General features: G+C 43.0%; 1 protein-coding gene across 1 annotated transcript in view; it reads right to left on the reverse strand.

Annotated features, from left to right (window-relative positions):
- The window catches only part of LOC137347980 (parathyroid hormone/parathyroid hormone-related peptide receptor-like), a 143769-nt gene that overhangs the window by 14655 nt on the left and 113776 nt on the right, over positions 1-15338 (reverse strand). Inside the window, exons 12-15 of the mRNA XM_068013051.1 lie at positions 13560-13620; positions 10673-10739; positions 9793-9887; positions 520-661 (exon numbers count right to left, since the gene is read on the reverse strand). Coding sequence (XP_067869152.1) covers positions 520-661; positions 9793-9887; positions 10673-10739; positions 13560-13620 — 365 coding nt within the window. The remainder of the gene's footprint in view (positions 1-519; positions 662-9792; positions 9888-10672; positions 10740-13559; positions 13621-15338) is intronic.

Here is a 15338-nt window from a genome sequence, read left to right on the forward strand (position 1 = left end):
TCCCACATCCACCACCTGCAAGTTCCCCTCCAAGCCGCACACCATCCTGACTTGGAAATATATCGCCCTTCCTTCACGATCTCTGGATCAAAATCCTGGAACTCCCTTCCTAATAGCACTGTGGGTGTACCTACTCCACATGGACTGCAGCAATTTAAGAAGGCAGCTCACCACCACCTTCTCAAGGGCAACTAAGAATGGGCAATAAATGCTGGCCTTGTCAGTGACACTCACATCCTGTGACCAAATAATATATATAAAAAATAGGCATGCATAGAGCTTGTCCAAATCTCAGCTTCTGATGAAGTGAAATGTGTCTCGATAACTTGAGACTGATTAGGTGGGCAGAGTCAGATTCAGAGCTCAGCACCCAGTGCCTAGCATCCGAATCCTGAAGCCCAGAGCCCAAAACTGAAAGAAATGAGCTTGGAGTCCAGAGCTTGAGCCTGAAGCCCAGAGTTTAGAGCCCAGAGTTGATCCCAGCATCAAGTGCCCCAAATCCAGAATTCAGAATCCTACCTGAGACGAGTTGAAGAGCATCTCATAATGCATTTGGATCTGCCAAAGGATCCCGGTCACATCAGAGTATGGCATCGCCATGAAAATCACATAATGGACCCCAAAGAGTGGCATGAGTACAAGCGTAGACTTCAGCAGTTTTCTTTAAGAGAAGCAAAACCAATTAAAAAACAGAGTGAACAGGAGACTGGCAGAGTGAGTCACACCCCGAGTGGAAGCTGCAGCTTTCTCAACACTCCCAGAGCCTGGATCTCAGAATCCAAAGTTCAGAGCCCAGAGTCCAGATTCCAGAATCTAGAGCTTAAAGCCAAGACTCCAGAGCCCATAGTCTGGAGTCCAGATTCCAGAGTCCAAAGCCAATCACTGAACACCATCCCAACAAGTTTTTGTGTGTGTTTGCATGTCGGGCTGTGGGTGTGAGTGTGTGTCTGTGTGAGTTTGAATGTGTGTCTATTGAGGGTTGTGAGGATATGGGTGTGTGTCAGTTGGGGTGTGTGTGTCTAAGGACTTGTGAGTGTGTAGGGGTGAGAGTGTATAGGTGTGGGTGTGTATGTAGGGGTGCGTGTGAGTGCGTAGGGGTGTGTGAGTGTGTATATATTTCATGGTCAGAGTGCGTGTAGAATTGATTGAATGCTGCAGTGTCACTTTGGTCCTGATGAATGGTGGAACACTGTCAGAGATTTTAGCCCCTGTCCTGTCATTGGTTGATCTGTAGCCCCGGTTACGTCATTGAACGACCTGTGGCCCCCATCCTGTCCCCAGTGTATCAATTTCAAAATCCTCATCCTGGTTTTTAACTCCATTCAATCTCTGTTACTTTCTCCAGTGCTACATCCTAACTCTCACCCTTTACTTATCCGCTCTTTCGCTTCCCTGCCCCGCCTCTGTGGCCCTGTTCCCCACCAACCACACCCCCCCGCTCCCATTCCAGCTCCACACTATTGGACTCTGGACTTCTCTCCCTAAACTCTTATTCCCTGCTCCCCCTCTCTCTATACCCTAATGCCCTGCTTCTCCTTTCCCTAATTCCTAAGCCCTGCTCCCTCTCTGCCATTCGAAATTCTCCACAGAGCTGACCTCACCAATTGCATCTCCCCTGACTGACCTCTATGAAGTACTTCAGCTCCTGTTAAGTAGATGAACCTGGATGTTGCCCCTTCAACTGCGCCAAGGGAACACATCTATGGTGTAACTAAAGCATTGTTGTAATAATTTCCGTCATAGCTCGAGGTCTAGATCAATATTCTCGGTTGATGATCTGGGTCAATGCTCAGTTGAGAGTCTCAGTTGATAGTCAGTCAATGGTCTTGGTTGTTGATCTCAGTCGATGGTTGGTCGATGGTCTCGGTCGCTCCTCTTAGTCGATAGTCTCCGCCAATGGTCAGTTGATGGTCTCGGTCAATGGTCAGTCAGTCAATGGTCTCAACCAATGGTCAGTCGATGGTGTCGGCTGATGGTCAGTCGTTGATCTTGGTTGTTGGTCTCAGTCGATGGTGCCGGTCGATGGTCTTGGTTGATGGTCTCGGTCAATGGTCTCGGTTGATGATCTCAGTCGATGGTCTTGGTTGATGATCTTCGTTGATGGCCTCAGTCAATGATCAGTTGATTATCTCGGTCGATGATCTATGTCGAAGGTCTTGGTCATTGGTCTTAGTTGTTGGTCTCGGTCAATGGTCTCATAAGAACATAAGAAATAGGAACAGGAGTAGACCATTCGGTCCCTCGAGCCTGCCCTGCCATTTAATACGATCATGGCTGATCTTCTGCCTCAACTCCACTTTCCTGCCTATATCCTTTGATTCCCTGACAGATCAAAAATCTGTCTATCTCAACCTTGAATATACTTAATGATGGAGCATCCACTACCTCTGGGATAAACAATTCCAAAGATTCACAACCTACTAAGTGAAGAAATTTCTCCTCATCTCAGTCCTAAATGATTGACTCCTTATCCTCAGGTGTGCCCCTATGTTCTTGATACCCCAGCCAGGGAAAACAACCTGTCAGTGTCTACCTTGACAAGCTCCTTCAGAATCTTGTATGTTTCAATGAGATCACCTCTAATTCTTCTATACTCCAGAGAGTATAGGCCCAATTTATGCAGCCTCTTATCATAGGACAACGCTCTCATTCCACGTACCAAACAAGCGAACCATTGCTGCACCGCCTCCAATACAAGTATATCCTTCCTTAGATATGTTGATCAAAACTGTACTCCAGGTTTATAACTGTATATTAATTGTGTTTAATTGTATACAAATGCTGGGCATTCACTTGAGCCCCCTATAAATAGAGACAGTCTAAAACTGTGGTTGCTGGGTTAGGAGGTGTATGTTAGCAATGTGTAAATAAATATAAAAGTGTGTAATGATTGGCTCCAGTTCTATCCTTCACCAACTGGCTTTCTGGAATAGAACATGGTAGCAGAGAATGGTTGCCTAAAGGTGAAGGTTGGAAGCTAAGCAAAAAAAAAATCAGGCAGAAAACTACTACCCTCGTGGCCATTGTGAAAGTGGCCAAAAGCAAGTGAAAATAGTTGGGTTATGATTACCCTCCGACCTTTTCAGAGTCTGAATCATAGGACCAGTGGAAGAATGAAGTGGATATGTGGACACGGGTTATGTCCCTACCAAAGAGGAAACAAGGTATGGCCTTGGCTTCCTACCAGAAGTAAAATCAACATTAAAGTATTTTGTGAGTTGGATATCCATCAGTCGGATATATGATGAAGGTTTGGATCTTCTATTTGAATTCTTGGAAGAAATTTACAAAAAAGATGATCTGTTCAATGTCTATGAGGCATGCTCAGACTTTGATAGATTTCAGAAAACAGATGCTCTTTCCATGGAAGTATAGATCATGTACCTAAACAGATTGTATAAAAGATTGATGAAATTCTATTTGGGGATCCCAGGATCAGTACTAGTGTTTAAATTGCTGGATTGTGCTTAGGTGTTACATATAGGCAGGCTCTTGGTTCTAACTGGCGTTCATTTCTCAGAGAAGGAGACCCTGTTGGACCAGATGTCTGCTGCCTTGAAAATATTCCTTTCCTTCAGCCTGCATGGAACAAATGGAACATTCCGTGGTGACTCAAATAATAGAGTACTCAACGAATGCCAGATTTCAAAATGGTCCAAATACTTGAGGCAGGCATCAATATAATGGAAGGGTTAAACACAAGCAGAATGAGGATGAAAGCGCCTTTAGCAGATTTGACTATTAAAGCAGAAGACAGAATTGGAACAGCAATAATAGGCAACTGAATCCCAGAAATCAAGGAACAGGTGATAGGTTTTTCAGTTATAATTTGAAGGATTATTATGCGATGAACTGGCCAAAACAGAGAGGCAGGGTCCTCGAAATGACATATCGTGAAGAGAATTCTGAGGAAGAGGATGAAGATAATGATGAATATGTTAGTTGCAGACTCATTTAACTGTGCAATGTTAGATAGTGCTTGTACTTCGACAGTATGTAGAACAGATTAGTTAAAATGTTGCCTAGATTCACTAAGTAGTGATGATAGATGCAAAGTTAAGGAATATAAACATACTACTTGCTTTATGTTTAGTGATGACAACAGACTGAGGTCACCAATGAGAGTTAAAGTTCCATGTAAAATAGCTGGAATAAGCCATTTTATAAATACTGATGTAGCTCCTAATGAGAGTTCTACGAAAAAAGCTCAAATGAAACTTGACATGGAACATAATAAGGCAATTATTTTTGGAAAGTCAGTGGATCTCAGTTACCCAGTCAGGACATTATTGTACCCTTTTAATAAGACCTGGTGTTCCTCATCAGAGTGCTTGACAAGTATTAATGGCATCAGGTGATAAGAATCAGAAAGAAAAAGAACAAATTGTCTTAAAGTTACACAGACAATTTTCTCACCCTTCTTGTTAAAGATTAAAACCCTGCCAAAGGATGCAGGTGTAGTTGATGAAGAATATACAAAGCTAATAGAAGAGATTAGTGAGAAGTATGAAATCTGTAAAAAGTATCGGAGGACACTGCCATGTCCTATTGTAAGCCTTCCATTGGCACATGACTTTAACAAGGTAGTTGCCATGGATCTAAAAGTATGGGACAAAGATAGAAATAATATCATGCTACATTTTGTAGACCCGACGACCAGATTTAGTTTTTCTATGATAATACTTAGTGAGGACAAAAGGGTTAATGTAGACAAAATCATGGAGAAATGGATAGGGCCTGGACTTGGGCACCAGCGAATTTTCTGGCTGATAACGGAAGGGAATTTACCAATGATGTGTTCAGAGACATGTATGAAAACATGAACATCATGGTCATGAATACCGCAGCTGCAAGTCTTTTAGCTGATGGACTATTTGAAAGGAATCATGTGGTGATCGGTAAAATGCTGCATAAAATTTTAGTTAATCAAACTGCAAGTTGACAACTGCCCTGGCATGGGTGGTTCATGCAAAGAATTCACTCCAGATGGTTGGAGGATATAACCTATTAATTAGTCTACAGGCAAAATCCCAAATTGCCTTCTGTGCTGTGTGATAGTCCTCCTGCTCTAGAAGGTGCTACAATTAGTACCATTTTTTCTGCACATTTGAATGGTTTACTTGCAGGGGTACGGGTTTTCATCAAGGCTGAGGTCTCTAAGAAAATTCGCAGAGCTCTGAGGCATCGTATAAGACCATCTGTGACAGCATTTAATTCAGGAGTTTTGGTGTATTGTAAAAGAGAGGGTCATGGGGAATGGTAAGGCCCGGTAAGGTAATAGATCATAATGGTAAGACAGTACTTATCAAACACGGAAATCAAACTGTTAAGGTTCATTCCTCATGATTAATCGGGATAAATTACAAAATCACAGACTCTGAGCAGCTGTTAGAAGTAAACGAGGCACCTTGTAGCTCATGTGTTTTGTGAAAAAGATCCTGAGGAATAGAATACAATAGATCAAGGGCTGGATAGTAATGTGAGTGATAATGACATACAGGACAGAGTTATCAGATCCAAAGACTGGGAGTTCTGAGGTGAGTAACTCACCTCCTGACTCCCCAGTGCCTGTTCAACATCCACAAGGCACAAGTCAGGAGTGTGATGAAATACTCTCCACTTGTCTGAATGAGTGCAGCTCCAACAACACTCAAGAAGCTCAACACCATCCAGGACAAAGCAGTCCGCTTGATCGGCACCTCATTCAGTGAAGCCTGGCTACCCGACCTGAACCCAACTAGACCCGACTACATGTGTCAGGTACGGGTTGGGTCGGGTCGAAATTCCAAGTCCAGCATTCGGGCTCGAGTCCAGTGGGGCTGGATACTGCTTCCGGAAAGTCACATGATCAGGTTTACCCATGATTCCCCACAATTCCAGCTGCAGGAATACCCTGCTGCCGGAACAGATGAAGGAGATTCGTGTCGGGTCGGACGCGAAAAAAATTAAAAGGCTCGGGTCGGGTTGGGTTGGCTATGGTCGGGTTGGGCCTGGGTCGGGTTTTAATTTTATATCCGAGCCAGCCTTTACCTAAACATTCACTCCTGCCGCCACTGATGCACAATGGCAGCAGTATGTACCATACACAAAATGTACTGCAGCAACTCACCAAGGCTCCTTCGACAGCACCTTCCAAACCTGCGACCTCTACCACCTAGAAGGACAAGGGCAGCAGATACATGGGAACACCACCACCTGCAAGTTCCCCTCCAAGCCACACACCATCCTGACTTGGAACTATATCGCCGTTCCTTCACTGTCGCTGGATCAAAATCCTGGAACTCACTTGCTAACAGCACTGTGGGTGTACCTACCTCACATGGACTGCAGCAGTTCAAGAAGACAGCTTACCACAAACTTCGCCAGGGCAATTAAGGATGGGCAGCAAATGCTGGCCTTGCCAGTGATACCCACATTCCATGAAAGAATAAAAAAATATTTCCCAGAGTGGGTACTTGAATGACATATATTCCAGAAGGGTCTAATGAATGGAGAGATGTGACAATTGTTTGACATGCAAGGAAAGCTACTGGTAAGTTTGAATATTGGTTGAATGTTCAGGATGATGGCCAAGAAGTGAAGTCCATGGTCTGGCAGAATGGGATGAAAGGGTGGAGAGTAAAAAAGCACAGTTGAGGTACTGATAGTAGTTAGGAAGTGGCTCTTGTGTCAGAAAACGATCGTGTACCGGAGAAAGAGCCTCCAGCACTGCAAGAGGGCAATCTCACAGTAGTAGTCTTGACAGAGATAGAAGTTCAATTAGAGGCCATAGCTTGAATAAATTACACAATGAAATAAAGGCTACAGGGCGGCACAGCGGCGCAGTGGTTAGCACCGCAGCCTCACAGCTCCAGCGACCCGGGTTCAATTCTGGGTCATAATAAAGGGAATTAGAGAGTTGGAGAGAGTTTGGAGTTTATTCTGAGGTACCAGATAAGGGGCAACCAACCTTGTTACACAGGTGAATTTGTACTGAAAAATCCTTGCAGATGGGACTTACAAGGCTAAAGCGAGACTATTTGATAGGGGTTTTGAAGAGCGACTGGGTGATACAGATACAGATACAAAACAAAAGTGCTGGAAATACTCAGCAGGTCTGGCAGCATCTGTGGAGAGAGAAGCAAAGTTAACGTTTCAGGTCTGTGACCTTCCATTAGATGAAATAAGGGCAGATGAAAGGTCACAGACCTGAAACGTTAACGTTGCTTCTCTCTCCACTGATGCTCCAGACCTGCTGAGTATTTCCAGCACTTTTTGTTTTTGTTTCAGATTTCCAGCATCTGCAGTATTTTGCTTTTATTTGGGTGACACAGATGTTTGAGTGAACTCTCCCATAGTTGGAAAAGTAATCTTAAAACTTTTTAGCTCTTTTAGCCACGTATTCATGGGAGCATAGATTATTCAACATAAAAGCTGCATTTCTGCAGGGTGAAACTTTTCAGCGAGAAGTGTTTCTGAAACCACCCAAAGCGGCAGCAGATACAGAAGGAAAACTATGGAAACTAAACAAATGCACCTATGGCTTTAATAATGCTTCCAGGATGTTGTGTTTTTCAGCGGGATCTGTTTTGCTGAAAATAGGTTGTATTCAACGAAAAGAAGATCCCACAATGCTCTATTAGTATCATAAATATATTGGCTTAGATATTAAGCAGAGTAAGTCTAGAATAATCTTAAATCAATAATTCTATTCAGAGTGTGTTACTCCCATCCTAGTTAATCATGTTGGATCATCACAGAAAGACAATTTGACATCTGAAGAAGAGATAGAGCAATTGTGAAGCTTGATTGATTAGTTCGACTGGTTGGACACTCAGACTAGACTAGATGTTAGTTTTGACATGATGGAGTTAAGTACTATGATGAAATACCCTAAAGTAGAGAATGTTTTAAGGGCAAATAAAACATTAAAAAGAATTAAATCTGGAGAAATGTGTACTGAAGTTCCCATCCTTAGATGACCCAAATAACATGAAGCTAATAAGTTTTCATGATGCTTCACATGCTAATCTTTCTGGTGGGTATTGTAGTGCAGCTGGTTTCATAATATTTCTGATGGGTGAAAATGGGAAATATTGTCCTTTAGCTAAGAAAATAAAAAGGGTTCTTAAAAGTACTTTGGCTACAGAAACACTGGCTCTTTTGGCAGCAGTGGATATGGGATTCTATTTGTCAAATATTTTAAGCAAGATTCTGTACAAAGGGTGTACTGAAGATAATATACCCATTGAATGTTATGTAGATAATTATACATAATCATACATGGGATAATGTACACTCTACAAAAAGTGTTGATGAGAAAAGGTTATTGATTTATCTTGCTGACTTGAAACAAATGCCGGAGAGAAAGGAAATCTCTAAAATTAAATGGTTGGATGCAAGTCATCCACTGTCTGTTTTACAAAAAGAAATGCTTGTACAAAGAAATTGTTAGGTGTCCCAGAGGAGGGGTGTCTCACAATGTAATGCTTTCTACAGAATATGGAGATATTTGATTTAATTTATTTTGAAATTTTGGTGATGCATATTAACTCTAATTTTTATTTAAAGAGAGAGAAGGGCATCTGTTCATTGTATATTAATTGTGTTTAATTGTATGCAGGTGAAGGGCATTCACTAGAGCCACCTTTAAATAGACTCAGACTAAAACTGTGGTTGTTGGGTTAGGAGGTGTATGCTTGCAATGTGTAACTGTTTAAATAAATATAAATGTGTGTGACGATTGGCTCCAATTCTAATCTTCACCAACTGGCTTTCTGGAATAGGACACAGATGTGGTCTCACCAAAGCTCTATACAATTGTAGCAAGACTCCCTTGTCGTAGTACTCCAGACCCTTTGCAATAAAGACCAACATTCCATTTGCCTTCCTAGTTGCTTGCTGTACCTATCTTTTTGAGTTCCTTGTATGAGTACACCCAAGTCTCTCTGAACATCAACATTGAAAAGTTTCACGCCTTTTAAAAAATATTCTGCTTTTCTATTCTCACTATCAACGTGAATAACCTCACACTTTCCCACATTATATTCCATCTGCCACCTTGTTGCCCACTCACTTAGCCTGCCTATCTCTCTTTGCAGCTTCTTTGTGTCCTCCTCACAGTTTACATTCCACCTAGCTTTGATTTGTCAGCAAACTTGGATACATTCCTCTCGGTCTCTTTGTTTAAGTCATTAACATCGATTCTAAATAGTTGAGGCCCCAGCACTGATCCTTGCAGCACTCCACTAGTTACAGCCTGCCAACTTGAAAATGCCCCATTTATCCATATTTTCAGCTTCCTGTCCATTAACCAATCCTCCATAATATATTACCCCCAACTCCATGAGCCCTCATCTTCCATATTAATTTTGTATGTGGCACCTTATCGAATGCCTTTTGGAAATTCAAGTATACTACATCTACTGGCTCCCCTTTATCTACCCAACTAGTTACATCCTCAAAAAACTAATAAATTTGTCAAACATGATTTCCCTTTCATAAAACCTTGCTGACTATCTGATCATACTGTGACTATCTAAGTGCATTGTTAAGACATTCTTAACAATAGACTCCAGCAATTTCCTGACTTCTGATATCAGGCTAACTGGCCTGTAGTTCCCTGTTTTCTCTCTCCCTTCTTTCTTGAATAGTGATGTTACTTTTGCTAACTTCCAATCTGCTGGGACCATTCTAGAATCGAGGGAATTTTGGAAAATCATGATCAGTACACTCACTACCTCTGCAGCTCCCTGTTTTAGAACTCTCAGATGCATCGGTCAGAGTAAACGGTCTCGGTCGATATGGTCTCACCTGTACTGTTGCCGTGGGTCCAATTTTCCTGCATTTGTCTCCCACAGTTTTGATGCCAAAACCCGGACAATGTTTATGAATAGGAAGAAATTCAGCTGAAAAAAGAGCAAAATCACTCAGTCCGCATCCCTGAGTTCCGTTTCCTGCCCTGGATGGAGATGTTTCCAGAAACCTTTCTCTGATTGACAGGCTGTTGTAATTCAGTTTCTTTAAAATGTGGACCCCTATCCCAGCAGGACTCAACACCATGGACCCTTACCCCAGCAGGAGTCAGTTCCTGTGGACCCCTATCCCAGCAGCACTCAACACCAGTCAACCCCATCCCAGCAGGAATCAACACCTGTAGACCCTATCCCAACAGGAGTCAGCACCAATTGACCCTATCCCAACAGGAGTCAACACATGTGGACCCTATCCCAGTTGGGGTCAGCACCTGTGGATACCAATCGCAGGAGGGGTCAGGAACTGTGGACCTTATCCCAGTTGGGGTCAGCACCTGTGGACCCCTATCCCAGTTGGGGTCAGCACCCAAGAGCAGTCAACACCTGTGGACCATATCCCAACAGGAGTCAGCACCTGCTGACCCTTTCCCAGTTGGGGGTAAGCACCTTCAGGATAGATGGGGAGGCAGGTGATAAAACCATGACGAAGACAGGAGCCTGATGTCTGCGGAAACTTTCTAAAGAGAGGAGATATTTTTATTTGTTTTCCTTGCTATTTCTCTGTTATATTTAAGGTGACTGGTGATTGGTTGTGGTCCATTTGTATCTGCTGATCAACTAAACTTTACACCAGCTGATAATTACTGCCCACCTCATTGACCAGCATCCCAAGGCACCTTCCCCCCCATCCCCCCGCACGGAGGGAACCCCTCACTTACCACAATGGCGATGAGAATAGGAACTTGGTAAATCCACTTCAAGTTTCCGGCACTTAGGTCCCAACAGCTGGGAGAGAGAAAACAAAGAATTTTATGATTTCGACACAGACATTTATGGGCTGACTCCGCAGTCATTATGAGCTGTCAAACCAGGCTCAGCTTCTTGCTTCAGATTTGCCTGGAACACTGATCTGTCAATCTCGCTAAGTCCCTGGTGATCTGAATGATCAGATAAAGCAAGCAAAATGTTGAATCCTAAAAGAAATTTTATGTTCACTCAGTTAACCTGATCTGAGCTATCAAGCTCATCTTCCACCATTAACATTATCGTGTATCCAAGCAACTGGCACAACTGTATCGACAGAAAACATCTGGAGTTAGCTTGGCATTTTGTAGCAGGTTGCTGAAATTCCCTGCAGCTCACAATAAATGGGCGATTTGTTTCTGAGTCCAAAGAGGCTGAACTAATAATGAGATGCGCAATGCCTACGATTTCCCTGAAGAGACTACTCTTTCAATATACAGGACATTCTATGTAGGAGAAGGAAGATGGAAAGACTTGCATTTATATAGCGCCTTGCACGACTGAAGCACTTTACAGCCAGCTTTTGAAGTGCTGTCACTGTCGTAATGGAGGAAAGGTGGTATAGCAAGGTCCCACAAGCAGAAATGTGATAATGCCCAGATAATCTGTTCCGGTGACGTTAGTCGAGGGATAAATATTGTACAGGACACCGGGGAGAACGCCCCAGCTCTTCTCCAAAGAGGATGCTAAGGGGAAAATACCTTACTGCAATCCTCGGCTTTGTTTTATATCTAATCCCCAGTACAGGGACTCACAGAGTGTCTGAAATGGTAAGAAATCCATTTCTTAGTACTATTTTCCCATATGTTAATGAGCACAGGAACTCCTCTTTGCTGACGATGCTGCATTAACATCTCACACTGAAGAGTGTCTGCAGAGTCTCATCGACAGGTTTGCGGCTGCCTGCAATGAATTTGGCCTAACCATCAGCCTGAAGAAAACGAACATCATGGGACAGAACGTCAGAAATGCCCCATCTATCAATATCGGCGACCACACTCTGGAAGTGGTTCAAGAGTTCACCTACCTAGGCTCAACTATCACCAGTAACCTGTCTCTCGATGCAGAATTAAACAAGCGCATGGGAAAGGCTTCTACTGCTATGTCCAGACTGGCCAAGAGAGTGTGGGAAAATGGTGCACTGACACAGAACACAAAAGTCCAAGTGTATCAAGCCTGTGTCCTCAGTACCTTGCTCTACGGCAGCGAGGCCTGGACAACGTATGTCAGCCAAGAGCGAAGTCTCAATTCATTTCATCTTCGCTGCCTCCGGAGAATCCTTGGCATCAGGTGGCAGGACCGTATCTCCAACACAGAAGTCCTCGAGGCGGCCAACATCCCCAGCATATACACCCTACTAAGCCAGCGGCGCCTGAGATGGCTTGGCCATGTGAGCCTCATGGAAGATGGCAGGATCCCCAAGGACACATTGTACAGCAAGCTCATCACTGGTGCCAGACCCACCGGCCGTCCATGTCTCTGCTTTAAAGACGTCTGCAAACGCGACATGAAGTCCTGTGACATTGATCACAAGTCGTGGGAGTCAGTTGTCAGCGATCGCCAGAGCTGGCGAGCAACCATAAAGGCGGGGCTAAAGTGTGGCGAGTCGAAGAGACTTAGCAGTTGGCAGGAAAAAAGACAGAAGCGCAAGGAGAGAGCCAACTGTGTAACAGCCCCGACAACCAATTTTATCTGCAGCACCTGTGGGAGAGTCTGTCGCTCCAGAATTGGCCTTTATAGCCACTCCAGGCGCCGCTTCACAAAAGAACTGACCACCTCCAGGCGCTTCCCCATTGTCTCTCGAGACAAGGAGGCCAAAGATAAGGAAGATAAGAAGATAATGAGCACAGAACGAATAAAAAGGAGAATGAAACAGCAAACTGATTGGACTATTTTTCCATAATGAAAGGCAGTTGTTAAGAAGTATTTCGAGCAAAACCAGAATACAAGAATACATTGAGGGGCTGTATTAGCTGCAGGAAAATCTTCAGTCTCAGTGGGATATCGAGCAAACTGTCACCAGTGAACAACAGGAATTTGGATGTATTCCTGATTTAAGACAGACAGTGAAGAGGGAAGGGGCAAGGAATAGATGCGAAGTGCTAGGATTAAATGCAGAAAGAGGAGTGAGGAGTGAGATGGGTGGATTAAAATGGCCTTTTTGTGTTCTTGCTACAGTGACCACATCTCTGGTTCTGATACATTTTCAGGATAATAAAAACTGGACAAAGAACAGCTGATTTTCACTTGTTTTTATAACACTTTTCCACAAATTCACTTAATAAGAAAGGGCTTCATTTCTACTGCCCCTTTCACAACCTCAGGATGTTCCAAAGTGTTTCACAGCCAATGAAGTATTTTGAAGTGTAGTCACTGCTGTAGTATAGGAAACACAGCAGCCAAGTTGTGCACAGCAAGCTCTTACAAACAGCAGTGTGATAACTGACCAGATAATTTTATTGAAGTTGGTTACGAGATAAATGTTGACCAAGACACAAGGGAGAACTCTCCTAGTTATCTTTGAATAGTGTTGTGGAGTCTTTTATGTCCTCTTAAGAGGGCAAGCTGGGCCTTGTAACATCTTATCCAAAAGACAACACGTCCAACAGTGCAGCATTCCCCCAGAACCACACTGGAGTGTCAATCTAGATGTGGTGCTCACATCTCTGGAGTGGGATGCCCCACCCCCATCCAGCTTTTGACCGGACAAAAGTCGGTCACCCAGTTTCCAAAATTTTTATGTTGCTCAGATGTTCAGGTGGCCCCAGCTATTCCAGCTGTTGGAACCAAAGATGTACATACTGTGTATCAGCTAGCGACGCTCTGGCACTTCCCCATACAGCCACCACCACAGCTGGGACTCCTAGAGAAAATCCAGAAACAGACATCTGAGATCGCAAATCCAACAGGCTTTTGTTCTTACTCATTCTGTACACACTGCAGCTAGCAACAACACCTCTAATGTAGTAATACATCGCAAGAACATTATCAAATAAAACTGAATGAGGTGCTCATTCAGGCATGCTACAGCCCGCTGGACTGAACATTGAGTTCAATAATTTCAGAGCTTGACAGGACCCCCCTTTTTATTTTTATTTTTAGTTCTTTTTTCTTTTTTGTGTTTATTTTATTTTAGCTTGTTTGCTTCTACTGTGCCTACCCACTGTTTTTTTCATGTTTGTGCTTGGGGCCACGCTGCTCAGTTTTCTGTCCATTAACACCCTCTCTGTACTAACGCTTTGTCTTTCAGCACACCATTAACATACCATTTGCCTTTGCTCCATGACTTTCTGGTCAGTTATTCTCTGTGACCTTGTCCTATCAACACCTTCTCTTTTGTTATCTCTTTCCCCACCCCCACTTTACTTGCTTAAAACCTTTTACATTTCTAATATCTGCCAATTCTGATGAAGGGTCACTGATCTGAAACGTTAACTCTGCTTCTCTCTCCACAAATGCTGCCAGACCTGCTGAGTATTTCCAGCATTTCTCGTTTGTGTTTCAGATTTTCAGCATCTGCAGTATTTTGTTTTCCTAAAATGCATTCAGGGGAACTTTTTAAACCAGTATGTAGCAAACCCAACAGGAAAGGGGACAGTTCTGGACTTAATTTTAAGGAATGACGCTGGGCAGGTGGAAGGGGTATTACTAGAGAGCACTTCGGTGGAAGTGATCATAATTCAGTTAGATTTAGAATGGTAATGGAAAAAGACAAAGATTGACCAGGAATAACATTCCTCAATTGGGGAAAAGCTAATTTTATGAAGCTGAGATGAGATTTAGCTAAAATAGACTGGAAACAGCTACTTGAAAATATATCAATGCTGGATGAGTGGAAGACATTCAAGGAAGAGGTAGTGAATGTTCAGAACAAATATGTTCTCTTTGAAAAAGGGTGGAACTAACAAATACAGCACCTCCTGGATGTCAAGGGGCTTAAAGGAGAGGATAAAGGAAAAAAAGGAAGCTTGTGACATATACTGAGGGCTCAGTACTGCAAAAAACCGAGAGGAGTATAAAAAGTGTGGGGATGAAATTAAAAGAGAAATTAAGAAAGCCAAGAGAGGGCAAGAATAAATATTGGCAAATAAAATCACAGAAAACCCAAAGATTTTTTATAAATACATAAAGAACAAGAGGATAAATAAAGATAAAATTGCGCATATTAGGGAGCATAAGGGTAGCCTGTGCTTGGAGGGAGAAGATGGTTGGAATGTTCTTAATGAATACTTTTTGTCTGTTTTCACAAAAGGAGACGGACGATACAGACATTGCGATCAGGGGAGGAGGAATGTGAAGTTTAGATGAAATTAACATAGAGAGGAAGTATTAAGGAATTTACCATCTTTGAAAGTGGATAAGTCCTCAGGCCCAGATGAAATGTACCTTAGTAATATAAAAGCAAAATGTACCTTAGGCTGTTAAGGAAAGCAAGAGAAGAAATTGCAGAGGCGCTGACCATCATTTTCCAATCCTCGCTGGCTACCAGTGTGGTGCCAGAGGACTGGAGGACAGCTAATGTTGTACCATTGTTTAAAAAGGGAAAAAAGGATCGATCGAATAATCAAAGGTCAGTCAGCC

This window comes from Heterodontus francisci, chromosome 33, assembly GCF_036365525.1.
Source record: "Heterodontus francisci isolate sHetFra1 chromosome 33, sHetFra1.hap1, whole genome shotgun sequence".
Classification (NCBI taxonomy): domain Eukaryota; kingdom Metazoa; phylum Chordata; class Chondrichthyes; order Heterodontiformes; family Heterodontidae; genus Heterodontus; species Heterodontus francisci.